The sequence below is a fragment of the Columba livia genome, chromosome 5 (genome assembly GCF_036013475.1).
Source record: "Columba livia isolate bColLiv1 breed racing homer chromosome 5, bColLiv1.pat.W.v2, whole genome shotgun sequence".
Classification (NCBI taxonomy): domain Eukaryota; kingdom Metazoa; phylum Chordata; class Aves; order Columbiformes; family Columbidae; genus Columba; species Columba livia.
Window position 1 is genome coordinate 53,165,786 of NC_088606.1, and position 17,560 is coordinate 53,183,345.

Sequence of the window (17,560 nt, forward strand, 5' to 3'; positions counted from 1 at the left end):
AAGTTGGTTCTGATTCACATCAAACAACTCCACAAGGCAGTATTTACAAGGGCTCCTTTTCTTTGGCTTTTGACAAAGGACATGAGCAGAACATTCAGACAAGAAGCCAGAAGAGCCAGCAGGCCTCTGCTTTAGCCCTACTGAAAGTCAAAGGAGTATTCATTTTACCTAGAAAGTATCATGGACCAGAAAGGCACCAACAATCATGTTTCACAACTTTAATAGAATATTCTATCTAGTCTGTACAAATTGAAAACACTGTATTGTTACAAATGTGTAAGGTAAGGCTGGAGCACTCTACATGCCTGGTCACAGTGTTGATACAGCTGCTATTCAACTGCTGCCAGAGGTTGGCAACGGATGCTGAAACTAGAAACGTGTACCTGAAGTGCCACACAACAACAAAAGGTAGTTTTGAAGACTTCAGAACTTAAAATAAAACAAATTGTGGAATGGAATAATTTCAGTGTTGCAAATAAAACACCAAAACTTCAGATTTATTGAACTGAATTTCTGTAAGTTGCCATGTTCATAGTGAAAGGTCCTCCCATGCTGGACACTAAGCAATAAGACTACTGGAAATTTTCTGGTTCTTTGGCTGCAACCCACTTCTATCAACAGCAACAGTTTGGCCTTTGTATTTTGATCTTCATCCAGAAGAGTTGTCATTTTGATGCAAGTTCGTTTCTTCTGTCTAGACTACTACATTTGAGACCAATTCAAAGTATTTGTTTTACAAGTACCCATATTGTATGCAAAAGAGGAAGAAGTTTTTCAAGTATATTAAAAACTATTAAAAAGCACTAATTCTGTCAAAGTACTTACAAACATGAATAAATAAATAGTAAGATGAACAACTAAGTCTCAAATATGACACCCCCTTCAAAGAAGTAAAATTACTTCAGTTGGTTTACTGAGATAATAAATATGACATTTAAAGCTGCTCAAGCACTAGTTCAATTTGTAGGTTGCAAGAAATATTAAAAAAGGGGGAGGGAACTAGCAAAAAGTCATATTGCTCTATCCGTTTCAACTACCATACATGTAATCCATTTACTTTAGCTTCTCAGCACATTGCTATTCCACAATTTTCAATGTTTAACAAGAAATGGATAATCCTCACTTGGTAGTCTGGACTATTCCCCTATGCATAGGGCAAAAGGCTCTAAAGGCCTACTGACATACTTAGCTACAGTGTACCAACGGCTGTAGAGTGTGCTTTATTTAAACCTCATATTTCCCAAATGCATTGAAGTTGCCACTGTACATGTTAAGCAATAAAGAAAAGTTAGTGAAAATCATGCACTTTAAAACAAATTAATTTTAAGCATTGTTAATAAGATTGTGCTGCAGCAATGGAATATCCTGAACTGCAGGCCAGGTATCCAAATATTTGTTACAAGTTGTTCAAATATCACTTCCAAGTGGTATTTCCTTATTACTGTTGTTTGCATTCAGCAGGTTGGCTGGAATCTTTCTGTATAAAGGGAAAAAGAAAAAAAGAAAAAGAGTAAAAAAAAAAAGCATACAAGAAAATACTTGAACAAATAAAAGACATTTGCTATGCAGTTTTGAATTAGCTAGAGATATCATCAGCACATACAAAAAAGCTACATGTACCCTCAACCTAGATCATAAAGGTCTGAACAGCAGCCACCAGATTTACTGGGTTCCCCTCACCCCAAACTGCTTGGTATCCAATCATATTTTTAAACTACGTTTGTGTTCTTGACGTGCCATTCAATAGACCGAGGCTCAAACAAGAAAGCAAACCACCTTCTACTCCCCCCAATAAGAGGCTCAATATGAGTTTTAGTTCCTATTAAAACGGTTTCACAATCAACTGCCACCTCCTCAGCAATTCTGAGGAGGGAGGAAGGCAGGCTGCTTATTCCACAGCACGCTTAAGTTTTTCCTTAGAAGCCTTGCCCTTTCTGCTAAGGTGATAAAATGGAATTAATGTGTTGTTTTTTTTCTAGGTTCTGCATCACCAGCAGGTAACTATTCAACAGTTTAACACTGGGCAAGAAGTCCACATGTTGATCTGAATATGTAAGAGTAAAAACACCTTCATTAGGTAGTAAAACAACTTCCCCTTTGGCAAAAGGAAGTATATTTGTAAAGGAGAACATGTACTCAAACAGCTAAGCACTTCAGGTTTTACACAGCACTTCTTGCTTTTTTGTTGTAAAATTTGAATTGTTAGAAAGCAGAAGAATTTATGCAGTGTATTTCCTGTTAGCTTCTCCCTAGTTTATTGTAAACCAAAGCAGTCACTGAAACCTGTTGAATTCTAGTAAAGTAAAATACAGGCATAAAATATGACAACTTGAACATCACTGACTTCAAATAAAATGTTTCTTAGAAACCATCCTAAAGAAGATGTAAGAAGGCGTTTGTTCATTATACATCAAGGGACCACAAGCTAAAACAGCTTAAGCATTTGCCTGTGGTGAGGAACAAGTACCCTCAATAATCTGCACTAAACCCAGACTGTTTTTTCTCTTCCTCACCTAAAATGTTTTAGGGTTATAGTGGTCACTCTCATTCCCACTGTAAATCACAGATATGCCTAAGACTCTTCAGACTTCTTCCTTGTGGTTTCCCTCCCCCAGTACCCCAAGTTGACTTAAGCTTTGCACCCTCTCATCTGCTTGGGGTTCCAAAAAATCTGCCACTGATAATAAGTTGCATGCTATTCCTTTACATTTAGAGGCAGACAAAAACCGGCAACATTTTTATCAAAAAAGCTTTCAAAAACTGTTTTTCTTATAACTGCTTTGTATTAAAACATGGCCACAGCATAGTGCACAGCATCACTTCCCCACCATCATGCATTCTGGACAAGAGCCATAATCAAGTAATAAACCTGTTATTTAGAAAATACTTGAAATTCTTTCCATCTCCCTCCTTCCTTCCTATTCACCTGTTATAATCAGACACATTTAGGCTGACCACTGCAACCACTCTGGCCAGATTTTAATGATCAGCCAAAGCCCCTGTTATATTTTCTAATAAACTTCATTATGTTTATACTTGTCTTTATTTCTGTAAACACTTAAATTATATTATTGCATATAAATCTTCATCCTGTAAAAACTGAGTCACGGAGATTACAAAGTTCATTCTTAAGGCCCTTTCAGTATTTATTACTGCTCTCAGACAAAAAATACCCACAGTTTAAGGGTTTCTCAGATATGAGTCAGTTGTTGGAGAATTTTGAGAGAAATACTGCTAGTTTATGCTATTTTTAGCTTACATTTCAGGGCATAAACATTTATATTGTCAAGACTGATATGCAGGGCACAAGTAAAAAGGCAGTATCTCAGATCCAGATTCCAACATAATCAATTTTCTTCCAGTATTTCAAGAGTACAGCATCACTCTTGCCAAGCAAGCCTGTACATTAGCTCCACCTTGCCTTTTGTTACCTGTCAGCCTCACATAAAACATCTCAGCCTAATCCCAACATGACCACAACACAGGTAGATGACCACAATTTTCTTCAAGTTACAGCTGCCACATCAGGCACACGCATGTTGAAATTAATCTTTGGCCTCTAAGGGCTCCTGTAAGATCAGAGACCAGACCCCAGGCTGCGAGTGTGATTGAGATACTGCCTCCATACTCTCACAGGCAAGGCTATTAGTAAGTTTGAGCCTGCCCTTCCCATGGTGCCCAGGCTGTTGGTGATACGGGTCAGCCAGCCACTACCAATCCATTTACTGGCCTTAGACCCTGTGCTATGTATCTCCCCATTCTAGCAATATTGCCATTCATGCTGTATTTCCCAAAGTTAACTTCCCAAGATATCTTAGAAATAGCAATGAAATGCATCGGCCAAGCAATAAAGACTAGAGAGGCTTTAAATGGCAAAGATGAAGAGGAACTGCATCTTATTTTAAAATAAATTTAGCAGCAAACACTTGTTCCCTACCAGTGGGACAGAGATCAGTAAAAATTCTTGTCTTAAAGAGATTCTCTATAGTAGTTATGAGCAATGATTTAAGTTCATATGAAAAGCTGTAGCATTTTTTAATTTTTACATCTGTAAACTATTTCATAATATTTACTTATTCTGGACAACAAATTTAAACTACTTCGGGCCTTTGATTTCAGCTTGAGACACTGTTCCAATGGAGATATACAAGCTGAATAAGTTTACACTCCCACCTTTTTTACTCTTTTGCTAATAAGCATCAACATATGATGTTTTTTCCACTGCCTCTTATTTACTGCATCATTTGCTCAGAACGAAAAAACAACACCACACACCACCAACAACAAAAAAACCCTCTTGCCACAACATACATGAACACTTTTCTCCTGGCATTTGATTACCCAGGGGAACAATGCAAGAAACTCGAGCTAATTAGCTTACATACAGACCACTTGCCCAGACATCAGCAATTACATCAGCTAAAGTGCATCAGCTACTTCTGGACAGAGGACATGCATCAAATTTAGAGAGGAAATTTCACCTAAAGCTCACCGAATCATAGCACTAAAATGGAGAAGAAAAGCAGGTCTGAAATAATGTTGCTTTCATGACTTTCACACACAGAGCCCACTGCTTCTACCCATCCAATTAACCCAACATCCTGGAGGATGGGGGCATAAGTACAGAGTATCTGTGACATTTATCATGGCAATTTAATCCTTTCAAACCAATCTTCTTCACATAAAGTTACTGCTGAAAGAGACACTGAATTTCTGTTCATGTTCAATATTTAAACAGATGAGGAAGGACACATTTCTAGGTGACTCAAAGAGCAATCAAGCCTTCACCTCCTTACTTTTACAAATCATTTCTTGGGAACCTTCTCATCTGCTAAAGTAGCTGTGCAGGCACAGGCAGCTCATCAAGATCTCATCTGACTCCCAAACAGACTTTGCTGCCAACAGTGAGATCAATGCAAACAGCAGACACTAAAGCTGATATCCTTTCCAGCAGAGAAGGAAGAAAGCCTTTCAATATTTCAAGTGTCCTACCACAAAATAGTCCAGTTAGGGGTTCTAACGCTAAACCTTATCTTTGTTCATTTTCTAATCAACCTTATTGAATGAGGAAAAGCAAGGATATCAAATATATACATGGGAAGAAAATTTATATCTAAGTGGAGCTAAACAAGCAAGTGGTCTGAACTGCCTCCACCACAACTGGATGGAACACTTCAAAGGTTCTGGTACTTAAAAGACAGAATAGGCATCTTGAAGCACATGCAGTCTCTCCCCACAGCAGCCTCTTAGTTCATAATTCAAAACAGCATTCTGTATTACCTTGTCAGCTACTTCTCTATTAAAGCTTAGCATCAATAACGTGAAATACAGGCAGCTAAAGGAAGAGGGCATGCAAGCACACAAAAATATACTAAACAAGCTACATTATTTGTTTTCATAGCACCTTCTGAAGCTACTTCAAATCATCAGCTCAGTCTTCCAAAGCCACAACTTATATGTAGCATAAGTGCTTTGTGCAAGAGATGATAATGACTTTGTTCTAACTGAACAACTCAAATGTACTTAAAACTGACAGGAAAGGAAGGAAAAAGGAAAAGTTAAAGTGGAAAGTGTTGACATTTATATAACAAACACAATAAGACAATAAAGGAGGAAGTAATATGGAAGCAACTGAAGAAATTTGATTTGAAAGGAAAACAGACCAAAGAAAAATTATTTATTTGTGTACATGCAAACTATTCTAGATGCAAGAAAAGTGGGAGCGGTGGAGAGGGAAAAGTGGGGAGCAGGAACTGAAAGGCAAGGAGGGGCAATGGACTGGGAGAAACATGACCAAAAACTGGGATGGACAGAAGGAATGAAAAACAGGATCAGAGGTATGAGTCTTAAAAGACAAAAAAAAACAGAATTCCAAGTTGACTGGCAAAACCAGAGCCTGGCTAACAACTTTTAATTGTAAGAAGTGAAGACAGTTACGTAACATAGTGCAGCAGGACTACATATAAACTGTTGTGACAAATGGATGTTGTACTATTGCAGGTGAATAAACAGTGCGTGTATGCTGAGGCAGGGTGGCTGGCTTCTCAAAGCATATCAGATTAGAAATAAAATAATTTAAAAACACACACATAAATTGAGTTTAACAAAGGCAAAGAGTGGCATTATCTATGCCGAGAGGGAATGAGTCGGAAAGATTAAAGCTTCTCCTAAGTAACCAAAGGATAAAAGATACAAACCTAAAGTACAGGGAGAAAAGGTATAGAGTGTGTTGCAGGCATTGTTCTCTATGAGGCACGGGATGAAAGGTGAAAGATGACAGTATACAACAGAAGAATTTTTTCTTCATTTAAATAAAGAGACAGATGAGCAGGAGAACAATACCTGAACAGAATCAGAGAGTCTTTAAGAGTGACTGACAGCCTTTGTTAGGCAGCATAAGTAAGAATAATGTTGGAAAAGACACACTAAGTAAGCTGATGACTTACAAGAATTCTCAAGAAGAGTAGGGGAGGTATTTAAGAAATAATTTGCAATTACACTAGAAACAGTAAAGAGATGCAACATCAAATCAGAAACAAGGAAAAAAAGTCTGACAAGCATCAGTATCTTTGATCATGTGTATATAAAATACAGTTTGACTGCAATAAAGGCAAAGCAAAGAAGCTGTGCCAGGACGGTAGAGAGGTCATTTTGAAAAAAAAAAAAAAATAATTTAATCACATGATTTAAAGGCATTCATCTCTACATACATTTCTTCCTATTTTTTTACTAATAAAACCTAAACTCTGAAGTCACCTTTCCCCCATTTCTTTTACCCATACAAGGAAAAAAAACCCACAACACCAGAAAGCCCTACAAAACAAACTACATTGCATGGCTATGAATGGGACTCTAGGAAGTTAGGTATGAACAGAATTCCACCTTACCTAGAAATGTATGAATGATAAACAGACTTAAATTACACCTAAATGGGAAAAAATTGAAAGGAACCGTCAGCATGAATGAAAGTGAGATGTACAAAATAATACAGGAGGCAACAACTATAACCTTCCACGATACCTTTTTTCTATAGAATACCAAATCCTTTAAAGGCATATTTGATACTTAACACAAATATAATTTGACTCACATCTAACAGTTTTCTCACCTGTCCCACTCTTTCCTATCAGAGATCCACCACTGAATTTTGACCCTGCAGAACAGAGTCACGATACCCATTTTGACCACACTAAACCTGTTTGAGCAATCTTTCCACAAGACTGACTTTCTTTAGTATACAGTATTCCTCATTAAAGGAATCATTCTTGATATGATGATAAAAAGCATTCACTAGTGATATGATGATGTATATAACCTCTATGTCAAAAGTGTGACATGTTTAGCTGCTGTTCAGACTTTCACTGAAAGATCAAGCAGTTGTGCACACCTTTCACTTCTTCATCTACTTTTATAAAAGTTAAAAGCTGATGTTTTAAGAAGTCTGTTGTCACTGTCCCAGCTTCACTAAATGTAAGCATTTACTTTACCATGATGAAGGACTGAAAAATACTTATCAGAAGAAGCACTAACTGTTAAGGCTGAATTTTAAACAAGGTCTCAAAGTTTAAAATTCAAAGTTGGGGACTTCTTTTTATTTCTAGCTGAGTACAAACATGTGGAGTCTAACCTGCAGCCATCAGGACAACCAAAAGAACAAGTCTAAGAAAATAAACAAGCTAGTTGAGACTTGTCAGACTAATTCTAAGTTGAAGTCCAGTCACAGAATCTTTGAAGTAAGACCTTTCTAAAGGAAAAATATTTGTCATTATTATACAGCAATACCATTAAAGAGAAAAGGCAAACAGTTCAGAAATTATCTTTTTCTTGATATACGTTGGAAGAAAAAAACCCTGTTTACTCAGTTTATGGAAACACGAACCTTTCTTTTAAGAGCAATGTGAGTGCTAAAGAAGATGAAAACATTGCAGTCAGAAGACAGGGGTTGTGGGGTTTTTGTTTTTTGGTTTTTAATAATTTATCAATCTTTTCACAAACTACTATAACCTTAGTTATATTGCTCATCATTATAGTTTGTGTTATGACTAAGCAGACAAAAATTTCTTACCTTCGGATCACTCTCTGCTTCATCTTCTTCTTCTCCCTCCTCTTCCCCCTCCAACTCCTATGACAAAATAGAGATAAACTAACAGAAATTAAAACAGGTTAAAAGTGCAACTTTCTGTAATGGAGAAAAAAAACAAAATAAATTATTTTGTGTTTCAGATGTCCACATTAAAACTACTTGGGCTGACTTAAAAGAATTCAGCATCTTCAAAAACCTTAAAGTAAAATCTTTAAAAGAAGATTTAAAACACAGATTTAAAAGATTCAGCATGGCTTAAGGCAACCTTTCTACATAAGCTGCTGCAGTCTCACAGCAATTTTTTTTAACTGCTGACATATTATTTTGGAATTTTACAGTTCTGGTAGTAAGAATGCAAGTCAGATTTTGTTCTTTGTTTTGACTTCCTTCTAGAGAGTCTCTATTTATTTGGATTACTGTGGACAGGGTATGTATTCCTGCACAGGATTTTACAGAATTTTCACTCTGTTGTACACACACCTACATTCAAGTAGTAACATCTGGCACTCGAGACAAATTAAAAATACATGTACAATTCTATGAAGACACATCTTAAAAAAATAAGATGTTTAGACACTCAACAGCCTGAGCCCAGAAGTCTGGATTACAACTTGCAAAGAGAAAAGAGCCTGCATGCTGAAGGCTGCCAGCTTGTATGAGACCACCAGCTTGGTAACTTCTCATTTACTCTGCTATGGTGAACTTGATGACAGTCAAGCATGTATCTTTAACCAATTAGTAAGAACACAGTAGTATAAAAAAATAATCTGTAAAGGGCATTAGTTCATAGTACAATAGTATAATAGTATTATTGATGGACCTCCTGATATACTAAAAATTCTAGCCTAGATCAAGCCTTTATCCTGAGCGTTTGCACATTCTCCCTTTTTTACTTTACATTTAGCAAGGCCCCGTCTTCAAGCTCATGACAACTAAAAGCTGACAACTGAATTCCAATACTGCCACAGTGGCAGATATTTAAAAGTAAGACTAAATATTTTTACCATGCAACCCTCAAGAAAAAAAGCTTGTCTTAATTTTTTGAGTCATGTCAGAAAGCAGCTTTCAAAATAATAGAAAAAAATGCATAAATGTTCTTGCAGAAACTATTTCTGTGAACAGGAAGAACAGGCATAGATTTGTAAGTCAGGAACACCGAACTCTTTTGGAAAGAAATATCATACGCAAGAGCATTTATGAATAACTATTTTCTGTCCCACATAGCACCGTTTCTGGAACTCAAATGCAGTACGTAGTTATCTATAAAAGACACAGTGTGCATCTCACCTCCTCTTCGCCTTCTTCACCTTCTTCAAACTGAAAAACAAACCCAAAGTGTTATTAGCTTCCCTAATATTTGCGCAAAATCTTCGCAGCAACAGGGCTAGTATATTTAAACACAGTAAATGAAACTAAGCCCCTTCCAGAAGGGCAGATTAACAGCTCACAGCAAGTTGAACAATTCTTTCCTTATGCTAAGTCACAGGAATCTATTCAGGTTTTTTGTTATTCTCATGTCATTAATACTACATATTAGTCTAATCAAGGAAGGAAGATAATGTTTCTATCTACACGGTGACTAATAAAATGCTGACAGCATACATACGTTATCATCATCCTCTATAGCTTCCCCAGTGAAATAAAGCACAGCACGAGGGACTATTCTTTCGCGGAAGAAGTGTCCAATCTCAAAATCTGCTGCTAAAGTAAATTCTGAATCTTCATCCTGTAAAGCAAGTCAGTTTGATTTTTCTACTAAAAAGGTGATGTGCTACAGAGGAGCAAAAGTATTTCAAAAATACACATTTGAGAAACATCACACTGCCATCAACATCAACCTTCAGGTCACATGTACTTTCAGTATATTTAACTTTGTAACAATAAAAGAAATATTACGAGTCTAATTCCAGATTTGCAGAATTGAGATTTATTTTAGAAGTTTCCTACTTTCCACATACAGGCTACTGGCCTGCTGGAACACCTTTTATTAATTAAAAAGTTTCACAAAGACTTTGCTGATTCTGACACCTGATGTCACAGAATTGTTCATCATATTGATTTATGTAAGTCAGATACCAGCCACACAGCAGAGCTGAGAGGCTAGAGAAAATGATGACCTCTTCACAGCCGTGATCATTATGGATGTATTAGATTAGCAAGACATGTGACAGCAACATGTCAACAGATTACTTGGAGAACTCTGTCTTTCATTTTATCAAGAAGCAGCTCAGCTTTGGCAAAAGCCAAAATAACGATTAAAAAAACCCACAGTACTTAATGAAAGAATCTGAATAGTCACTATAGAGATGTTTAGCAAAAAGGATATGGCAAAGAGCAATCATGCCATTTCAGAAATGCAAACTCACCAACAACTCTCCATCACCAGATACTGAAAAAAAAAAAAAAGCAACAGTAAATTTAAGAAAAGTTTTTATAGTCTAGTGCACCTCAACATTCAAGATAACAAAATGCAATATAAATAGAGACCTTCTCATAACAGAAAACACTGGGGTTATAAAGTCTCCAGAAGCTAACTATTAAACCTTTAAAGACTATTCATATTCATCCTAAATTAAACCCACAGATTTTGCACAGGAAATACCCTTTCTATAAAGATGGGTTCAGAAGGCATGTAGACCACATTTCTCCTCTAAAGGAACAACACATTTTGTTTATTAATGCTGTAATTACAGTAACTTTATTTTGCTGGAGCAGTACAAGCCTCTTGTCTCCACAAACTTAGGTGCTATGAAGTAGATTAGCATTTTGTCATGAATTTGAAAAGCAGCGTTGACAAGAGGCTTGGTGCTGTAACTGTAACCAGTAAGGAACGGGGTAGGGTTTTATGTTTGTTAAAAAGAAACCAAACCAACCAACCAAAGGTCTCCCTTCTGTACTCGGGTGCCATAGTACTGTGATCCTACTGTTAAAGTGGTAATTTGGCCCAGTCTGTTCTCAAGTTGAGAATGCAAGTATCAACTACCAGCAGACGTCATAGTCTTATCTGTTTTATACAGCCACCTCCAGAGTACTTTAAAAATCTAATATAAAGCCATGATGAGGCAAACAAATCTTCCTCCCCTTCTGAAAGCAGCAACTACTTGTAACAAAAAGTTCTTTAAGAACAATGTTATATAACAAACAAATTCCAACTCTAGAAATGCTTATCACTTGTTTTTCATCCCCATGTAGATGGGTATTTGCAGTGGTATTTAGAAGAGACAGGTAGTTCATAACAGCCCATGACTGAATCAAGAACTAGCATCTGTTTTGTTCAGTACATCTCTGAAGTCCACAAAGTAAACTGCTTCTTCCACTCATGTTTGAAAAAATACGACAATGGGAGATGTATCAAGTAGAAATAATGTTTCTGGAATTCATCTAAATTGTTTTAAATATGTGAGTACACGTCTGACTTGAGATAACTAGGAGAATTAGGAAGCATTAGTCATCACTAATTAATCACAGAAGAAACCACAGGAAGCTCTATCACTTAACACAAAGATCTAAATGAAACCCTAGAAGAGATTTCTTTTACATACTAAAAACCTCAAATTGACGCATGGAGCCATCCTGTGGTAAAACAAGTCAACTTCTTTAGGAGATTCTGCATGAGACTCTTTCCATACTATGAATTCTGTTTACATGGCACACCTAATGATCAAACTCTACAGAACACCACCAGGAAGACGTGATCTGTTTTGATGGGCCATTTGCTACCCTCCTCTAGTTAGAAGAAAGTATACAAGGCAGCAGCATAAACAGTTTGTAGGTTTAAGCTGTATAAATACAAATACAAAAAATAAAACACGACAAATTTTAAGAATCCTAAATTCTCGATTTTCAAGCTTACCTTTTATTGGACTGAAGAAGTTAAAAAAAGAATCATTAGGTACTTGTTTAGTAATTGTCCGAACTGTGCCTCGGCCCTTGTGTTTCTGTTTTTTCTTGATTGTTTTAACTGTAACATTTTTTCCTTTCTTCCAGTCAATAGTACACCTAGAGACAACATGTAGGAAACAGCATTTTAAGACAAGACATCAGTGAAAATAAGAAACTAAGCATCAGAGCAACAGACATCAAGGCAAAGATGGCTTATCATTCTCTAAAGCTAGTTTTTACTGACACTGGCAACTGTACAATGCATCTACTTGACGTCTTGTCTATCAGATTATATATATGTTAGACATAACAAATATTTCCCTACATGAAAAAGCTAAATTGTCTTCTCAGAGTAATAACTTTCCCCACCCATATTTTAATACTACTTTGCCCCAAACACTACAGTTTTGTAACTGAGGACATGATTAAGCTATTAAAAAAAAAGTCTCCACAGTTGAGAATTATTCTTCCAACAGTCAGACCAGTAGAAAACAATATGTCATGTCCTCTCACTACAGGCCAAGGCAGTTACCCTAAAAATAAATGCACAAAGAATGACCAGGGAGAGGAACATTTCAGCTCTTCAAAGAAGAGTGCTGAGGCTGACTTGGCAGTCAAGTACAGCAAGCTAGAAACAGCTTACTTCTCAGTTCCTTTCTGCTACTGTGCAAACTGACACTTATGTCAATTAAGGGTCGCTCTCCATCCACCTGTAGTTTTACCCAGAACTGCACATGGCAAAGAATGAGTAGTCAACAGAGCTAGTTTTCTTTTAATGGAAATAATGGCATCACAGTAACCCTTGAATGCCAATACATATCTTCTCCTATAGACAAAAGCTCAACGTCAATGATTTTATAGCTCATCAATATGAAAAGTCACAGAAAAATGTTTTCTGTTCTACTTATTCCAGTATCTATAACCTTCATCAGGCAACATGAACCGAAATCAAAGTTTTGACATACCAGCAATTTTAGAAAGGGATTCCTCCTCTGTAAGACTTAAACATAAAACATTTTGTTGGAACTAACTAAAACTACATGTTCTTCAAAATGGACTAGCCTTTTATGTAGACACAACTCTCACTAAACATGTAAGTGGACATTTTGCCTCACTATGGGTGAATACTGAATTCAAAAGCCAACATGTAGGACTAAAAGCCAATGGTTTTGAGGTTGTCAGGGTGCCTTCAAGAAAGCAAGTATTTGGCATATCTTAAGTGTTAGTTTACAATACCACCACCCCACAGAAAATAATTTTTAAAACCCCAAAAAACATTAAAAAAACCAAACACACACCAAAACCAACCAGAAAAAAAACCCACCACCAAACCATCACATAAAAACCCTCAGAACAACCCTGTAACTAAAGCCCTACATCCCATCCTTGAAGGTGGGGGGAAACCAAGAGGAAAACAAACAAACAAACCAACCCACCCCAAACATAAAGAAACTAAGAAAAATAAGAAACAATAAATAAGGTCGCCTGGTGTGGCACTGGACATTGGTCACAGAGCAGAGATCACGGATTGGAAAAGAATAGATTATATAAGACAGAGCCATCTTTTACACAAAGTCTAACACAGTGTCCAATTCAGTAGACTTCCAGAACAGAAATGAGAATTCAGCATCCTACAGACAATTTCTGAATACATTTAGCCAATAAACTTGCTGTGTTCTGAGTTCATTCAGAAGTACAGTCACAACTGCCAGAACCAAACTGCATGGCCAGCACGTTCCAGCCTCAAAACAGGCTGTAAGAACAGATCCTACATACAACCAATTCCTGCCAGATTCTGAAGTACTGCTGGAATAAAAATTGCTGAGGAGATAAGTGCAAGAGAGTCTAAGACTACTTATCAGAATGTGGGTGAGGTCTATGAAATATAACAACTAAAATCAATTTACCCAACTATCTGAAAGTAAAAGGTTTGTTACCTCATCAATAATGTATTAAATTTGAAAGGTGTAAGATTCAAAACACACAGTATGTTAAAACATATTTATATATCTGCTACATCTGCATACTGAGGCTAAAATCATCATCACCCCTACAAACATTCCCAGTTTTTAAGTCAGCAAAAGCTTTACCTTCATTAATCATTGTCAGAGTAAGAAAAAACAGCATCTGGAATATATGGACTATTACTTCAAGAGGTTTTTTGAATTTCAAATTTTCCTTACCCCTCACAATCAACTATTTCAGGTCCTTCAAATGAAAAGGGATCTGTCTTGTCTGGCTCCGACTTCATCTTGTATGTTTTCGTCAGGACTGAATTAGAGAAGTAGTCATTGGGCCCAAAGTGGAACTCTAATGAGAAAGACTGGAAAAAAGTCCCATTAAAGTTTTACATTACCACTAATTCTTATCTTCGAAACAGTGCATCAGTAGAACTACCACTGAACAAACTCCAAATAGGGGGTGGGGAAAGAACTTGATGGCAAGCGTATCTTTCGAACTGTAGGGGAAGCAGGAAATGAATAATATCAACTAATTCTGAACATGCACGAAACTAGAACAACCTTGGCTAATATTAACGTTCAAATGACAATCAGGTAATCTAGCAGATTTCATTCACATTTACATATAGAACTGCTTTCTTAAAAGCAACCACAGAAACAGGTACTTTGAGAAAAGTCTTGGTTAAGTTTTCTGTGGAAGCACTGTCATCACCTCTGTTTTAACAGGGTATCGCCAGAATAGAGTATTTCTGCTTATATTTGAGTTCACCTCTCCTGTAGCACCTGAAAACTGCGGGAACTCAGTTTCTGACATGGAGAACAAAAGGCTCCAGTTATAGAAAACTGCAGCACACGCAATCCATAAGTTATCGAATATATAAAACTTTCAAAATCAACTGCGCAATACTATATATGCCCACCTCACACTCGAGATCAACTATGAACTACTTAAAACAAAACTCACATGTAACAGGGGAAACAAGATTTCAGCAGCATTGCTTTAGTTATTTGAAGGATGAAAAAGTCTGCTTAGGCAGGTCAGTTCAACAACACAGAAGGGTTGAAAGTCAAAATCCCTAACATCACCATTTCTACTGCACACAGCCACAGCATGCGTAACTACTATGTTGAAAATTTTATTTACTAACCTGGCAATATGCCATAAGAGCTAGACCTAGTGCACATGTGAAATAGATAATTGCCAAAAACACTAGCCTTGCATGTTGCATAGCTCATGGATATACTTGCCTAGGTACCCTACAGACTCAGATCAGAAAATGGCCTGTTATCACCCAAGGCTGTCTTGGCTTCCCCTCTTCTTAAAGGTCCACCGTACAGACAGGATAAATAAGTCTGGGGACAGCAGCCTGTTCATTAAAGACATTTATCCCTCACTCATCTCCCAAAGGCCCCTCAGTCTTTCCACACCCTCTCCTTTCTATGATCACACAAATCTTCTAATGTGACAGAAATTTGGAAAGACAGTGGTCAAGGAGTGATGGGGACTGGTGGCAACAGCAGCTTTCTCAACTCATGTGCTCACAGTTTCATAAAAGGAAGCCACTGGGAACCAGATATGCCTTGAAATATCTATATTTGTTTCACATAGTTTGTTTCAGCTTTACTTCCTTTTTAAAGCAATTCAAGACAGCTAGTATGGTTTGGAGGCTGCAAGTGAGGCTTGCCTTAACTGAAGACAAAGATGTTCAAGGGATGAGTTACAAACAGCTTATCCACTACCAGTGACTAGCATTCATACTCAAATAATCCCACAAACTGTCACTGTGGTTATAAATAGGTAGCCAGTGGCATCACTTAGCATGCAGGATCCCAAAGACTAGCAGGACAAAAATATCTGCAGAGATTGCATTTTGGTATTTCATTCCATACCTGCCAATTAGGAGACAATAATAAGAGGCTTCAAGTTTCACATACTATTTGAAGAGCTGTAATAATCTTTCCAGTAGTCTTTATGTGGCTGGCTTTGCTTTTGATATCAGCTTACCTTTGTAGCATGCATTTCTAGATTTCCCCTCAAGTACGAGATGTTCTCATGAAGTTCAAAAGAAGAGAGAACTTCCTTATTTTAAGCTACTTACTTAAGTTATACCCAGACACATCATCCAAGTCTGAATATGCTAACTAAGGATCCTGATGTCCAAATAGATATCTAAGTAAAAACTGTATTTATACAAACATATGTAAGTTCACTCATATGATTATATACAACTAAAAGCAAATAGTAAGTGAATCAGTTCATGCAGATAAAAGTTTATATATACAGGCTATAGCAACTTTGTAAGTACCATTACTGTAGCCAGATAAATCTACTTTTGGAGGATGGCAACTAGTTAATCACTTTGGGTCAATGGTATATCAGAAAATTACTAACTATCGTGTATTTCTCTTAGCGGCAAAACCTAATCCCCAGCAGAATTAGCTTGTTTATTACATACTGGTTATGTGAGCTTTCTACAGCACTAAGCTACCACTGCTGCAGCAATTTTCAATAGTCAGAGAATTTCTGACAAGACAGTCAACACAACTGGAGAACAGGTTTCACTTAAGTAGTTAGGAACGCATCCTTTTGTCTCCAAATACAGAAGGGACATGGAATTTGTCAGCCTTCCATTAATGGATTTAATGTAGCACTGGAATGGAACCTATTCACAGAAATATGCTGTCAAGAGGTTACGAACAGTGCAAGACAAGATGATGTTTTAAGAGCAGTTTTTCAATCTAAGGTACTGTAAAACAAAGCTGAATACAAATACAAAAATGCTGTGGGCAAAAATTATTTCCAAATCATCCAAACACCACTGAATAGATATGCTTCAAGATTAAAAAAAAAAAACAAAAAACAAAAAAACAAAACCACAAAAAAATGCACAACATCAAAACACCAACTTCTTAGAATACTTTACTTTGTGCTTAAACAATTTATTTTCGTTATAAAACTCATATCCTCTCCTTCAGCCCTAGAAATATTTAGGAACTTAATCCCCAATTTTTATCTGTCCATACTACTTCCCTTGCCTATTAACAGCTCAGGAGGAGAAAGACAAGGAGAACTAAAACAAACAACTTTGCTTCAGCTGTTATTAACCTTTAAAAGGTACTTTGAGAGAGTCCTTCAATCTTTCTTATGTGAATCTCCAATGAAGCATTTATTGCATTTATTTTAGACTTTGTCAGAAGATTACAACTCCATAAGAAAAACCAAAAACCACCAACCACAGGGAAAAAGGCCCTTCCCTCAAAGGGAGCTCAAGGAATAAGTATAGTCTCCATAAGCAACAGAACAACTTTTTGACAACCACAGCATCTGTTTCAGTACACTAAACAAGAATACAATTTCCAAAGAAGGCAAAGTTGTACTCTAAGAATTACTCATTATGTACACTCCTAAAAGACCATATGTTTTTCTATATTTTTCAACAGGCACAGTATCCATCACCGTTTTTTATTACTACATCACATCTCTTCTTTTGATGAAATACTCAATACAGTAAGTAGCACCAAAATTTCTTCCATAATTAATTTTCCAACCAAAATCAGCTACATTAGCTACTCTTAGTAAGAAAATTAATCTGGAATTTGAGAGAAAAGAAAGCGATAACTAGATAGAATTGGA

At 36.7% G+C, this 17,560-nt stretch overlaps 1 protein-coding gene and 1 non-coding gene across 27 annotated transcripts in view; both read right to left on the reverse strand.

The window, feature by feature from the left end:
- Positions 1-203: 203 nt before the first annotated feature.
- Positions 204-17,560, reverse strand: part of NAP1L4 (nucleosome assembly protein 1 like 4) — a 28,699-nt gene continuing 11,342 nt past the window's right edge. For 9 of the 26 annotated variants that reach the window (XM_065065216.1, XM_065065217.1, XM_065065212.1 and 6 more), the window contains 8 exons: positions 14,149-14,288; positions 11,937-12,082; positions 10,450-10,472; positions 9,690-9,809; positions 9,371-9,400; positions 8,066-8,122; positions 6,888-6,925; positions 204-1,477 (listed from right to left, as the gene is read on the reverse strand). In XM_065065216.1, coding sequence (XP_064921288.1) covers positions 6,920-6,925; positions 8,066-8,122; positions 9,371-9,400; positions 9,690-9,809; positions 10,450-10,472; positions 11,937-12,082; positions 14,149-14,288 — 522 coding nt within the window. In that variant the 3' untranslated portion in view covers positions 204-1,477; positions 6,888-6,919. Of the gene's footprint in view, positions 1,478-6,887; positions 6,926-8,065; positions 8,144-9,370; positions 9,401-9,689; positions 9,810-10,449; positions 10,473-11,936; positions 12,083-14,148; positions 14,289-17,560 lie in introns of all 26 variants that reach the window. The other 17 variants (XM_065065209.1, XM_065065208.1, XM_065065206.1 and 14 more) reach the window with 3 other exon arrangements.
- LOC135579710 (small nucleolar RNA SNORA54) lies at positions 16,512-16,632 on the reverse strand. The gene has a single exon (XR_010473310.1). It is a non-coding gene; the product is annotated as a small nucleolar RNA SNORA54 (small nucleolar RNA).